Genomic DNA, 13,093 nt, shown 5'->3' with positions numbered 1-13,093 from the left:
GCAGGCCCAGCTGCAGGCTGTCACACCGCACGATCCGAGCCCCCCGATTCTGGGGTCGGTTGGGGTTCTCCCCCAGTCCGAGAGGCCTACCCTGCTGGGATGAGAAGGTAGAATGACAGCTAATCATTGCTGGGATCAGTTCTCACCGCCAAGGGCGGAAGACTATACATCTTGTTTCAAAAACCACCCTTGTTCCAGACGTATTTTACACTTAGCCTCAGGAATGTTTGTTTTCGATGAGCTCAGCTCCTGGCAGGCAGATCCCCGGAGGAGGAGATCCACCACCAAGAGCAGCTTCTCTCGAACCCGGGCACTGGAGGGGAGCGACAGGAAATGGGGGTGTCAGCTTCCAGAAAAACTTTCTACTTCTAGCTTAGGCTCTTCCTGGAATAGCGACTTTTCTCTCAAATTAGAACTGCCCAGCCCTCATCACCGCTATGACCTTTCCCAGTCCCATCCCTCCAGTCCGTGGCAAGGGTTCAAAATCCCCACCCTCATGCGTCCCCACCCACGTACGAGCTGTCGCGGGGCGCCATGAAACCAGCGAAGCACTGACTCGGGGAAGGACTTGGGCTCACCCCCCAACTCTCACTCACAGGAGATGTTAGGCCTCCTGGGACTCTGTGCTGTAAGCCATCAAACACTCCCCGGCCCCACCCCGGGAAGATTCCCAGGGAACATGAATTTCTACAAAAGGGAGTGAGAAAAGGAAGGAAATGCAGAAAGAGCCAGGGAAGAGCGAGTCTGGGCAGCCTTGTCCTTTCCAGTGTGTTTATCTCTGTTTTTACAAAGATGCCTCTTCACTCAGGGTCGGCGCGCTTGAAGTGCAAGGGTTCTAGCTGATCTCTGCAGTTCAAAAGGATACAAGGATGGGAACTACCACAACTTTTGAACGGTTTCAGCATTAACGGGGAGCCCTGGAGAAACTCAGGAAATGTAAGGTTCTGCCCAGTATTTTGAATGCTGACCTTCGTGTTCCTTCAATAATTGTTCGGAGACATTGCTTGAAAACATCTTCAAATGAGCTCGTCAGCAGACAGCTCTGCAAGAAAAGAAAGGAGATTTACAGGTTGAATGTTTGGTGTCTGTTCACTTGTAGAGCGCTGGTCAGACGGCCATGGGGGCAGATGCTGGGTGAGGAGCTGAAGGAGATACAAAGATACACAAGACAAAGGTCTCTGTCCTTTTGAGAACTGAGTCTAGTTGGGAGCAGGCAAAGAGGTCAGGGAAGAATCAGTCCTGAAAGTGAGCCGAGGGGAGGAGTAGGAAGAGCTTTGAAGCCTTTGCTGTGGCTGGTAAGCCTGAGAGGGCTTCCCTGCTGGCCCAGGGGTAAGGGATTCACCTGCCAATGCAGGAGATCTCTGGTCTGGGAAGATCCCACATGCCGAGGAGCAACTGAGCCTGTGCCACAACTACCGAGCCTGTGCTTTTAGAGTGCAGGAACTGCAACGACTGAGCCCATGTGCCGCAGCCACTAAAGCCTGCATGCCCTAGAGTCCATGCTCCGCAACAAGAGAAGCCACTGCAACGAGACGCCTGCACGCCGAAACTGAAGAGCAGCGCCTGCTTGCCCAGCTAGAGAAGAGCTTGCCTGCAGTGAAGACCCAGCAGTTGAAAATTTAAAAAAAAAAACAAAAAACAAAGAAACCCCTCCAGAAGGGCCATTTGTGTGTTAAGTTCAAAGGACAGTGACACTCAGGGCCCAGAGCTGTCGCAGCCAGCAAAGGGCTTTCACAGGCACAGCTCCGGGGGACCACGGGCACCTCCCCCACCCTCCTGCCCCAGAGCCACACGTGTACACGAAGGGGACCAGGACTCAGATATTTGGATCCCCTCCCCCACCCGCCCCAGCTTCCAGATGGCTCTGTACTCTGGTGAAATGAAGCCCTCACATTCAGTACCTTTATTAGACTTGCCCTGCAATCATGTTTTTCTGATCAGCCACAGGGATTCATTTAGGCTGCTACAAACGCAGGATAAACTCCAAGAGATGAAAGTAACAGTGAGGCCTTGACTGAATGCGAGTACCCAGTCTCTCCCTGACTCCAGCCCCAGCCACTTACCTCAACCTGTTCATGCTTAGCGTCCAGGAAAGGGCCAAACTGCAGAAACGAAGGTACCAAAAGAACACATCAGAATTGCACGTGCCTCTGAGTACCCTCACACACCCGATCCTAGCAGTTCTCCGCCCAGGGTCCATCTCTCCCTCCAAGGCTGCCTGTACAGGCTGGGACAGGTGGCAGGTGGCGGGGGTGGGATGGTGCCCAGCCATATCACAGGCAGAAGGACACAGCCTCCTGGATGGCCAGGCACTGGGCCGTCACTAGCTGCTTTGCCTCCTATAATGCTGGGTTTTGTTCCCGCTTCAACCCAGCAAGGGCAGTCTACCTCCAAGAAGCAGTACTCTGGTCTTTCAAAAGAGATGAGTCCACAAATGGGAGTAATTAGACAAGAGGTGAAATACTGAAAAGTCAGTGCAGGTGGCAAACCCCTTGGGCTTTTTGATTACGACCATGCACACAAAGGGACTCCCTGGTGGGCCAGGGGCTAAGACTCTGCTCCCGACGCAGGGGGCCCGAGTTCTATCCCTGGTCAGGGAACTAGATTTCACACGCCACAGCTAAAGATCTTGCATGCTGCAACGAAGATCAGAGACCCCACGCACCACACCTAAGACCCGGTGCAGCCAGATAAACAAACATTAAAACAAAGACCACACACACCTCGCCAAAGAGGGAGACCAAGAACTCAGAAATACTTTTAAGAAGGAGGAGAGTTTGACACTCTTCCTAAAAATTTAGAACCTCATCAGACCTTTTTCTAAGATTACGCCCATCCCATTCTCCCTTCGGTGCCTCCCTAGGTGAACTGTCCCCGGAGGGGCCCTACCAGGATGCAGACGTCCGGTCGGTCACGGTTGATGATGGTGATCAGGTCGAGCAGGGGGTCAAAGGTGATGCTGTCAGATGTGGTGTACGGCCCACAGGCCACCAGGACCATGAACTGCTCAGAATCTAAGCCGGAAAGGATTGTTAAGGTGTTGATGAGAAGACGCTGGGATGGTGGGAGAAAGGACAATGAGGGCAAGAAGCCTCGGGACTCAATTAAGAGTCCCACATGTGCAACTCTGGGGATTGAAAGGAATGAGACCTCACCCTGCCCTCAAAGAGCCCTCCATGAGCTGCACAGACAGGCAAGTGTGCAAGCAACCAGAACTCCAGAGACGATGGGAGGAAGGTGGGAGTCATGAGAGAATTGATCAAAGTGACGTTTGCTTACGTGGTTTTCCTCTTAACTTTTTTTTTTTGGTGGTAAAATATATACAACACAAAACTCAACTTTTTTGGGGGGTGGGGGGACGTGCTGCGTGGGTCTCAGGACCTTAGTTTCCTGACCAGGGATCGAACCTGTGCCCTCAGCAGTGAAAACTCGGAGTGTAACCACTGGACCACCAGGGAAATTCCTCCTGATCACAGCCATGTTTAAGCCAACATTTCAGTGGTATTGCTGCTGCTGCTGCAAAGTCGCTTCAGTCATGTACGACTGTGCGATCCCATAGCTGGCAGCCCATCAGGCTATTCTGTCCCTGGGATTCTCCAGGCAAGAACACTGGAGTGGTATTAGATAAATCCATAATGTTGTGCAATTGTCACCACCTTCCATCTCCACAGCTCTTTCTATCTCGTAAAAATGAAACTCCGCACCCGTTAAACACTAACTCCCTGCTCCCCCTCCCCCAGTCCCTGGCAACCACCTCTATGATTCTGACGGCTCTAGGAACGTCATCTAAGGGGAATCATGTGGTATTTGTCTTTTTGTGACTTTGCTTACACTTGAGAGCAGAGTTTTTCGGGAGCCCGGGCAAGGCAGGTCCCCAACAGCACTGAGGTTTGCGAGCTCAGTGGGAGGGACCATCAGTGTTGAGAGCAGCTGGAGAATTTGGTACATCGAGGGGTCCGGGAAGACCAGCTAGGGGGCAAGGCTTGGGACGGGAGACTCTCATGTTATGGGGTGCAGGGCCTTGTTTCGGGGTGCCCTTTTCCTCAAAGCATCTGCTTTCCTTTTAGAGAATCCGCCTTGGCGTCCATAAGGTCCTCTCCCCTCCACCCGCTGCCCTATGGAGATGTAAGTTAGGTGCACCGTCCTCCCCAGCCAAAGAGCAGCAGGCATGTACTGGCTTAAGCCATTCACTCTCTCCTCTGGATTCCAGAATCTCAAGGTGAACTATGCAAGGACAGAAAAAAGACGGGCGCTGACCCATCCAGCTGAGGTGCCTGGTCAGTGCAGCCCAGGACTCCCTGCTACCTGGACACCTGGCGTTGCTGAGCCGTGATCCGGGCTGTAAGCCTGTTCCGGCCATTGTCCGGGCTGTGTGCTACCTGAGTTTCCCCTAACAAATTCTCTTAAGTTAGTCTGAACCAGGTTCTGTAGCTTACAACAAAGCCAATGATCCTTGACTTCTTAACAGGCAGCTTTATTAGCTTCTTATGGTTTTGGTAACAAACTACCACAAACTTGGTGGCTTAAAACAATACACATTTGTTATCTTACAGTCCAAGAGGTCGGAGGTCCTAAAATCAAGGTGTGGGCAGGGCAGCAATCCTTCTGGAGGCTCTGGGGAGAATCCTTTCCTGGCCCCTTCCAGCTTCCAGAGCTGCCTGCATCCTTGGCCCACGGCCCCTCCTCCATCTTCAAAGCCAGAACCTGACATGTCCATCTCTGTGACCCGCCCTCTCCCGCCCTTCCTTATAAGGACCCTTGTGGTTACACTGAGCCCACCTGGACAACCCCCATCTCGAGAGCCTTAACTTAGTCACACCTGCAAAGTCCCTTTTGCCATATAAAGTCATATGTTCAGGAATATATTCCAGGAATGAGGGCCACTGTTAGTCGAGCGTAGCAGTAACTGAACTGAGATAGAGAATTCAAAGAGGAGAGTAATACTGGTGCTGTGCAGAGGGGAGGCGACAAAGCTACATTCAGTTCCAAGGCGCCCAGGAGACGCCGGCCCCAGGTAAACGGTGAGCGCCCGGGGCCAGGTCCATGTATTCTGTGTCTCCACACCCAGGTGTTGAGCCCAACACCTTGCTCACAAAATGTCTATTAACAACTTTTTCAGGGACTTCCAGCAGTTAAGATTCTGCACTCCCAGTGCAGGAAGTTCAGGTTCGATCCTTGGTCAGGGAACTAGGGTCGGCATGCCACAATGCAGCCCTAGTGCAGCCAAATAAATGACTATTAACAAAACAAAAGCAACGTATTCAATTGCTTCCAAAGATTTCCGTGGCACAGCTCCGGCTCCGGGCAGTTCAGCCCTGTCTGTCCCCTTTGCTACCTGAACTTGACACCAGCTGAATTCAACACCAGCACTCCAGTTTCCATAAACACTTACTTCCTGAGAGAATGTGCAAGGTCATAAACTCCTAAATCTTGCTCCCAATTCCAGGCCACCTCTAAGGATGACCTCACACAACATTAACGTGGAGGGGGTGTTGACAATACAGCTAGCATCAGCTATCTCCCTGCTAATCCTCAACAGCCTACTGCTCTGCTTACAAAAATGCTTGGAATTGTTCTGAAGCCAAGTTTACTGAAATGTTCATCTTTTCTCATCTAGGTTAGCTACCAAGATGGTCTAGGCTTCCTGAGAAATGTGTGTAATTTTAAAATACAGTTTCCTTTTTGGAATAACCTTAGAATTGTAGAAATGTCCCAAACAGAGTCCAGAGTTCCCGTATGTACACCTTTCACCCAGCAACCGCTAATGCTAACATCTTACATAACTAGGGTACATTCATCAAAACGAAGGCATTAATACTGGTATGTTACTGTTAGCTCGTGACTTTATTTAAATGTCACTGGTTTTTCCACTAATGTCCCCTTTCCTTGTCCAGAATATCACATGGCATTTAAAGGAATTCTTTTTTAAATTGGTGCTCTTTACCCTTTTCTTGTTTTTTTCCTTTTCTTCCCCCTTCCCTTTCATTTTTTGGCTGCATGGCATGCAAGATCTTTCCCAACCAGGAATGGAGCCTGTGCCCCTGCATTGGGAGCTTGGGGTCCTAAGTACTGGATAGCCAGGGAATTCCACTGGTTTTTTTCTTTTTCAAAGCAACCTTCAAACACTTGTTAAACATTAGTCTTGAAATGCCAGGTCTTGTGGAATCAGAGCACAGGAGGTAAGGCTGACCAGCCACACAGGCTCAGACCCCTGGCCTTCCACAAAGGGCCCGTGAACCCATGAATCTGCGGTCGCCCTGGAGCTCCAGAACGGTTCTCTCACAGCTCCTGAAGCTTTCCCAGGGCCAGAGGAACTGTGCTCCAGACCCTGGCCCACCCCTCTCCACCCGCACTGTTGGCAAAATACCCTTGGAAGTCTAGCTCACCTCCATCCTCTTCATCGGGCTGATGGAATGGGAGCGGCACACCCTTCAAACAGGAGAGAAAACTGTGGTGAGGTTTTGCCCCAGGTTCCGCCTCTGGTCAGGAACGGGGTGGGCACTGAATGGGGGCTTGTTTGTGGGTGTCTTGCTCCTTGGAGCTAAAAGCCCACAGAGTTGATGAAAGTGGAAGTCGCTCAGTCGTGTCTGACTCTTTGAGACCCCATGGACTACGAAATCCATGGAATTCTCCAGGCCTGAATACTAGCGTGGGTAGCTGTTCCCTTCTCTAGGGGATCTTCCCAACCCAGGGATCGAACCCAGGTCTCCAGCACTGCAGATGGATTCTTTACCAGCTGAGCCACCAAGCAAGTCCAAGAATACTGGAGTGGTTAGCCTATCCCTTCTCCAACGAATCTTCCCGACCCAGGAATTGAACCGGGGTCTCCTGCATTGCAAGTGGACTCTTTACCAGCTGAGCTATTAGGGAAGACCACAGAGTTGATGCCCCTTCCCTTTTCCTCTACTGCTCAGAGTGGCCAAGACAGCCGGTAGCATGAGGTCACGGCTAAACTCAAAACACACCCAGGAAAGAGCAGGAGCAAAACGGGCGACTGCAGGATCAGTGTCCTGCCTGGGAGGGCAGGTGCTGCTACTTCTTCCACGTCCCCTGGAAGCCGGCAGAGGGTCACCGCAGAGCAGGGGCTGCTAAGCTACGGCCAATCTGGCTACCGCCTGTTGCTGTAAGTAAACTTTCACTGGCACACAGCCACGCTCTTTGGATAATGGGTTGTTCGTGCCTGCTTTTGTGCTACGATGGCAGAGTTGACATTGTATGAAGACCAAGTCTGTGGAGTCTGAAATATGTATCGTCTGGGCCTTTAGGGGAGCAGTTTGCTAAGCCCTGACCTAGAAGTAGGTCATACTCTACAGAGAATTGAGAAGCGAATCAACAGGCCTTTACAGAGGATGGGCTCCAGGATGGAGAGAAGCCCACACACTGTACCTCGTAGAGTCTGGTGGCAACAAGTTTTCTACCCGTGGTGTTGATTCCTTCCATGACCACCACCTGAAAGGCAGGCAGCAGACAGACTTGGTCAACAGGAGGTCTGGAAGAAGTTACTGTGATAGAGTTACAAGTACTGTCCAGCTACTCTCATTCTGTAATTGTAAGCTTGGGGTGTTTTTCTAGAAAACAAATGAAGGGGGTTATATTAGTGTAATAATAATTACGCTTTACATGGTGATCTCATTTTTACAACATTCCTATAAGGTGAGGATTATCATTTCCATTTCACAGATCAGGACACTCTGGGTTTGGGAGGTTAAGTAACATCGCCACAGTCATCCGCCCTGAGGGGTGGAGCTGGGGTTGAAACCTGGCAGCAGATCCCAGAGCCAAGGTCGGAGCACACAGGGGATTGGAACCCCCACACTGGCATCCGCTCTGGTGCCTGAGCTCCAGTTACACCTCTTGGCATCAGAGGTCAAAAGTGCGGGGCACCTGGCCACAGTTCACTACACACACCAGGAGCAAATAGCATAGCCATATCCAGAGGGCAGACACACCCCTGATCTCACCTGTCCAGGAAATAGAGAATATTCTTTGAGCTCAGATAGATCTACTGGAATCTGAGCGCCTGAGGAATGTTCCAAATCTCCCTCCAGAATCACTGACTTGTGGTTCAGCTTCCCGTTGCTGTCACAGCCGATCTGGCCCAGCAGGGTGACGGGCTCCTACCGAGATACACAGGAGAACAACAGTCTTTGGGACACAGGAGCTTACAATCTGGTCCGCCCGATGGAGAGCAAAACAGCCCTCCAATAACAGCACGCATGTTTCTGGTGGCACATCACTTTGAGCCCGAGGCGACCACAAGTATCATCACTGGCTCCCAGGGGTGAAAGGACCCTTAAAAGGCACCTAGCCTGTCCACCATCTAATGCCCCAGCCCCTCTAAGTGGCTGTCTGAGCCACAGCATCTCCAGTGAAGGGGAACTTGTGCCCGAGCCCACCGTCCCCACTGGCAGCCCGCTCACCACATATCTCTCTCTTTTTAAGTTCTACCAGCTTATCGCTACCAACCCATCCATCTCCCTCCACCTTCCTCATGCATGCGTGCTCAGTCATGTAAACCAATGGACTGCAGCCCGCCAGGCTCCTCCGTCCATTGACTTTTCCAGGCAAGAATACTGGAGTGGGTTGCCATTTCCTTCTTCACCCATTTCCTGAATAACGGTTAATGACAGCTCTGGTTTACTGGGCTCACTGAACAACAGGCACTGTTCTAAAGGCTTATGTGTATCAACTCACTTAACTCTCACAATAACTGTGAGGTGGATATTATTATTGCATCCATATTAGACATGAGAAAAACCAGCAGCTGAAAGGTTAGATAATTTAATCAACGTCAAACAGTGGGCAAAGTGTGGGTTTGAAGCCCAGATGTTTGGCTCCAGGGCCATATCCTTTAACCACACACCATACCGCCTAGTAACAGGAAGTTCTTCATTAAACTGAGCTGAAATTCCTCTCTCGGTGGCTTCCTCTATCCTGTTCTCACTCCCGGGAGCAAACCGAGGAAGTCTAATCTTTCCCCAAGAGATTGTACAACCCAGCCTCCCCTCCACTACTTCCTCCCAACTCCCCCGAATTTTCCTTATATGACACGGTTTTGCATATCTTCCCCAGCTGGCCATTCTCCTCTGAATGCAAATATGTGACCGAGGCGCCGTAAAGAAACTCTGAGAACACATCTCCCCTTAGAGTACATGCTAGAGAGAAAGCACTAACACGTGCTAGATTAAAGTATGACGTGGACATTATTCACAGCACCTGATCCCTGATGACAGAGACCAAAGAAGGGGAGAGACCATGAGTCACCATTTCTGGAAATCCTCACTTTGCTGCTGTTCTCATATCCTGACACTTGAATGCTTAAGGCCCTCAATCTTGTTTACACGCAAGGCTCTAACCCAAGTGCAAAGCAAATGACTTAATCTGGTCACAAAACCAGACAGCACTTATAACCCATTTTACCAAGTTCATCCAAGGTAGATGTTCTAACTAGAAGGTAGACAGTTAGTGAAAAGGAAGCTGGAGGTTGACTTTTCATCACTGATTTAAAAAAACAGTATCAATCAGGAAAGACTATTAGAACAACTCTTACCTGTGCTGGGACTAGAATAGGAGCAAAAGCCTCAATTTTGTAATGTTCCTTGAGTTCACTGCCAAGTTCTTCTATCTTACAGGTCAGAACTGAAATCCCAGAGGGAAAAAGCGTGTTTAAGACATTTTACTTGCCAAGCAGAGAAAACACAGCACCTTGTAAAACACTAAAGTCAGTCATTTCACAGAAGCAGGCAGGGTGCCAAGGACAGCAGCCAGTCTGTAAGCTGCTCAAGCCCGAGCCAATTGCCCAATATTTGGTTGCTGAACCTGGCCTTCCATTTGGCCATGGTCGGGGGGAGGGAGGGGTCACGGATGAGGTCACAGTCCCAAAGTCGGCCTGGATCCCTCCCCAGCCTGCCTCTTACTCAGGTGGTCAGGGGGGTTTCAGGGAAGCCAAGAACAACCCTTAGAGCCTTCCAGTCTTTCCAAGGAAGAAACCATAAATGTCTCCGCTTCCTTTAACACTCTAATTGGCTTCCTCTACACAGTTCAAGTGGTTGTTACTGGGAAACGGTTATGTGCTTTTTCTTAGCAAAGTGCTTGTGATTTGGGAGAATTATTGAGAGTGGTCATCTCATATCCGTTTCCTAATAGGGGCGCCCAGAGGACATCTATCAATCAAAGGCAACCTTGAACTTGTTCTACCAGCCTAGCTGACGCTTTGTTACTGATTCAAGCCCCTCCAGGTGGTTTTATACCCTCCAGAATGTCAAAGGGAAAAACAAATACCTTCTCGAATGTCTGGGAGCTTCTGAAACATGTATTTGTAGCTCCCGGTGAGCGGCTCTGGATGTCCCAAGACCTTCAGGCTGAGGGGACTGGCTCCTCCTCTCCCGGACCAAGACACCCCCTGCGCCGAGCCAAAGGAGGTAACCACTTCTCCCCGGTTACTTCTCGAGCTGTATTTCTGAGGGGGAGTAGCGCTGATTGGAAGTAAAAGACATCAAAGTTACCGCGTTCACATCTAAAAGGAGAGAGGAGTCTAAGATGAGGTTACCTCTTGGAAATTTGGGATTGGAGGCATGCCAGCCTGGCCTCACATTTTATAAATCTAATCAGCTTAATGGGGTTGGACATTCTGGACCTTTAAGGAATTTTAGGAATGAGTGGGGTTGAGGAATACCAAACGTGTTTAGAAAAGCTTAGACACAGAGACACAGTTTAAAAGGTCTTCTCCTGGCTTAAAACTAACAAAGTAAAACAAAACCCAAACTCTGAATTGATTAAGAGCCAGTTTCGAGTACCATTTTCTTCCTTATGCATTTTTAGCATTTGTTAGAATATCATCAGAGCCTCAACTGTGGATAAGCTGAAAGTTGCTCTGTGTACACGTAACACCTCATGATACAGTTCAAGGTAGAAACAGTAACAAAATGAAGTTAAATGAAAGGGAATCAGCTTTCCCCAGTGTCTCTGGAGGTGGACAGGCAATGAATTCTGTCAGCTAGTGAACAAACACTCCCATTCTCCAAGTCTCAATCGGCAAGTTCTCGTCTTTCTCCTCACTCGCTGATAAAGTCCACCTCCGGGGACACACGAGTGTGGCTGATCTGCTTAGAGGACAGCGAGGTCCTCTAAGCCTTTGGTTGTGAACACAGTGCACCGAGAGGCCTGCTTACAACAGGCTTCATCTGATGCCCTGAAACCCTGCGGGAGCCAGTTCTGCGTGGGCACTGTTCCAGTGGGTGCTGCCGGTTCCTCCTTTGCAGAGAGGCTGCAGCAAACGAGCCTGACTAATGACCTCTGTCTCCAGTGCTGCCTCCACCTGAATAATTTAGAAGTTACTTTCATAAATTACGAAGCCAGTTTCTGATGTCAGCTTTACTAGCGTGCATTACAGAATGACTAGGCAGGGCATCTCGACTGCGCCAAGCGCAAAGCTCTGTGAGGCGCACATTACAGCCGGCCCTTTAACCCAGGAAGATGCTCACACGGGGTCTGCTGCAAACAGATCTACAAGTTTCAAAGTCTTGCTTGTTGAGAGAATAGACCTGCTGCCATGGTGCTGGCACCTACGAGAACCACTCTGTAACCAGCCATCTCTGTGCATCCAAAGATGCCCTTCTAAGTCTAGAAAGTTCTATTCGGAAGCCAGGGTGAAAACTCCTGAAAGCAGGAGTGGGCCACACCATAGTCAAATCCGCCCTCGGGATCCACTACCTTTCAGGGGACTTCCCCGGTGGTCCAGGGCCTAAGACTCTGTGCTCCCAATGCAGGGGGCCCGGTTCAACCTCTGGTCAGGGAACGAGATCCTGTAGGCTGCAACCAAGAGTCTACATGCCACAACTAAAGAGTCCACGTGCCGCAACGAAGACTGCTGCTGCTGCTAAGTCACTTCAGTCATGTCCGACTCTGTGTGACCCCATAGACTGCAGCCCACCAGGCTCCCCTGTCCCTGGGATTCTCCAGGCAAGAACACTGGAGTGGGTTGCCATTTCCTTCTCCAGTGCATGAAAGTGAAAAGTGAAAGTGAAGTCGCTCAGTTGTGCCCGACTCTTAGCGACCCCATGGACTGCAGCCTACCAGGCTCCTCCATCCATGCGGTTTTCCAGGCAAGAGTACTGGAGTGGGTTGCCGTTGCCTTCTCCGACAACTGAGACTAGGCAGAGCCAAACAAATAAATAAATTGAAGAAAAAAAGAAGAATCTGACCCGCTCTGATCTTGAACAATGCTAGTGCTCCCTTTTTTTTTTTCTTTTGTGTGTTTTGGCCCTGCCAAGTGGCTTGTGGGATCTTAGTTCCCTGACAGGGATCAAACCTGGGACTACGGCAGTGAAAGAGCTGAGTTCTAACCACTGGACTCCCAGGGAGGTCCCTATCACCTCCTTTCTGATGTGACAGAAAGTCTTAGGTTGGCAAGTCTTAAGCTCTGCTTGGTCTAGAAGTGACTCCTGGCAGCCAGTGTCGCCCTAACTGGTTCACATCACTGTTCTTTTGCCCCATCCCGATGCGGCAGCACCTAAAGCCCTTTCTTCTCCTCAGAAGAGCTCCCACTACGGAATTCTCTCATGGAACACGTGTCATTTATGGATTTCCAAAAGTCACACGTGATCCCTGTGGATTTATGTGCAGAAGTGGCAGCAGGGATAAAATACCAATGAAGTTGGGGTAGGTTCAGGGACAAGAAAACTCAGCAACTAGTTGTAACCTGAGTGAGGAACAAAGAACAGGTTACGCAACATTATGAACAAAGATACGTGCTTTTCTTTTTAAAAAATAAATACCTAAAAAAAAGAAGAAAGAAAGAAACCAACAACACATGAACTAACAGAAGCAGGTGGAAACCTATTAGCCTCCTCCTGACAAGAGACTCGCAGGCTCCCCAACTTCTGAATAGACAGTTTGTTTTCGGTAGGAGATATCAGTTTCTGAGCTAGGAAATGAGCCCTAGAAAAGAGGGTGGAAAGTGAGTTTCCTTAACTACAGCTAAGAAGCAGTAACTTTCCACACAGGATGAGGGTGGGGAGGGGAGGGAGCAGTCGGCCGTCCAGCCAGTCGACTGCAGAGGGAAACGTCCACCCCTCTTCCTTAAGTCAGGCTG

The 13,093-nt window shown here is 50.0% G+C and overlaps 1 protein-coding gene across 1 annotated transcript in view; it reads right to left on the bottom strand.

Moving 5' to 3' along the window:
- Positions 1-13,093, bottom strand: part of POLA2 (polymerase (DNA directed), alpha 2, accessory subunit) — a 27,552-nt gene that overhangs the window by 5,898 nt on the left and 8,561 nt on the right. The window contains exons 6-13 of the mRNA XM_010838049.1: positions 10,282-10,475; positions 9,551-9,639; positions 7,962-8,117; positions 7,387-7,449; positions 6,387-6,429; positions 2,890-3,014; positions 2,064-2,102; positions 969-1,042 (exon numbers count right to left, since the gene is read on the bottom strand). Of these exons, the coding sequence (XP_010836351.1) occupies positions 969-1,042; positions 2,064-2,102; positions 2,890-3,014; positions 6,387-6,429; positions 7,387-7,449; positions 7,962-8,117; positions 9,551-9,639; positions 10,282-10,475 (783 nt within the window). The remainder of the gene's footprint in view (positions 1-968; positions 1,043-2,063; positions 2,103-2,889; positions 3,015-6,386; positions 6,430-7,386; positions 7,450-7,961; positions 8,118-9,550; positions 9,640-10,281; positions 10,476-13,093) is intronic.

Source organism: Bison bison, unplaced genomic scaffold (genome assembly GCF_000754665.1).
Source record: "Bison bison bison isolate TAMUID 2011002044 unplaced genomic scaffold, Bison_UMD1.0 scf7180017864089, whole genome shotgun sequence".
Classification (NCBI taxonomy): domain Eukaryota; kingdom Metazoa; phylum Chordata; class Mammalia; order Artiodactyla; family Bovidae; genus Bison; species Bison bison.
The sequence above is the reverse complement of the archived record's forward strand: the minus strand, read 5'-3'. Positions and strand labels throughout refer to the sequence as shown.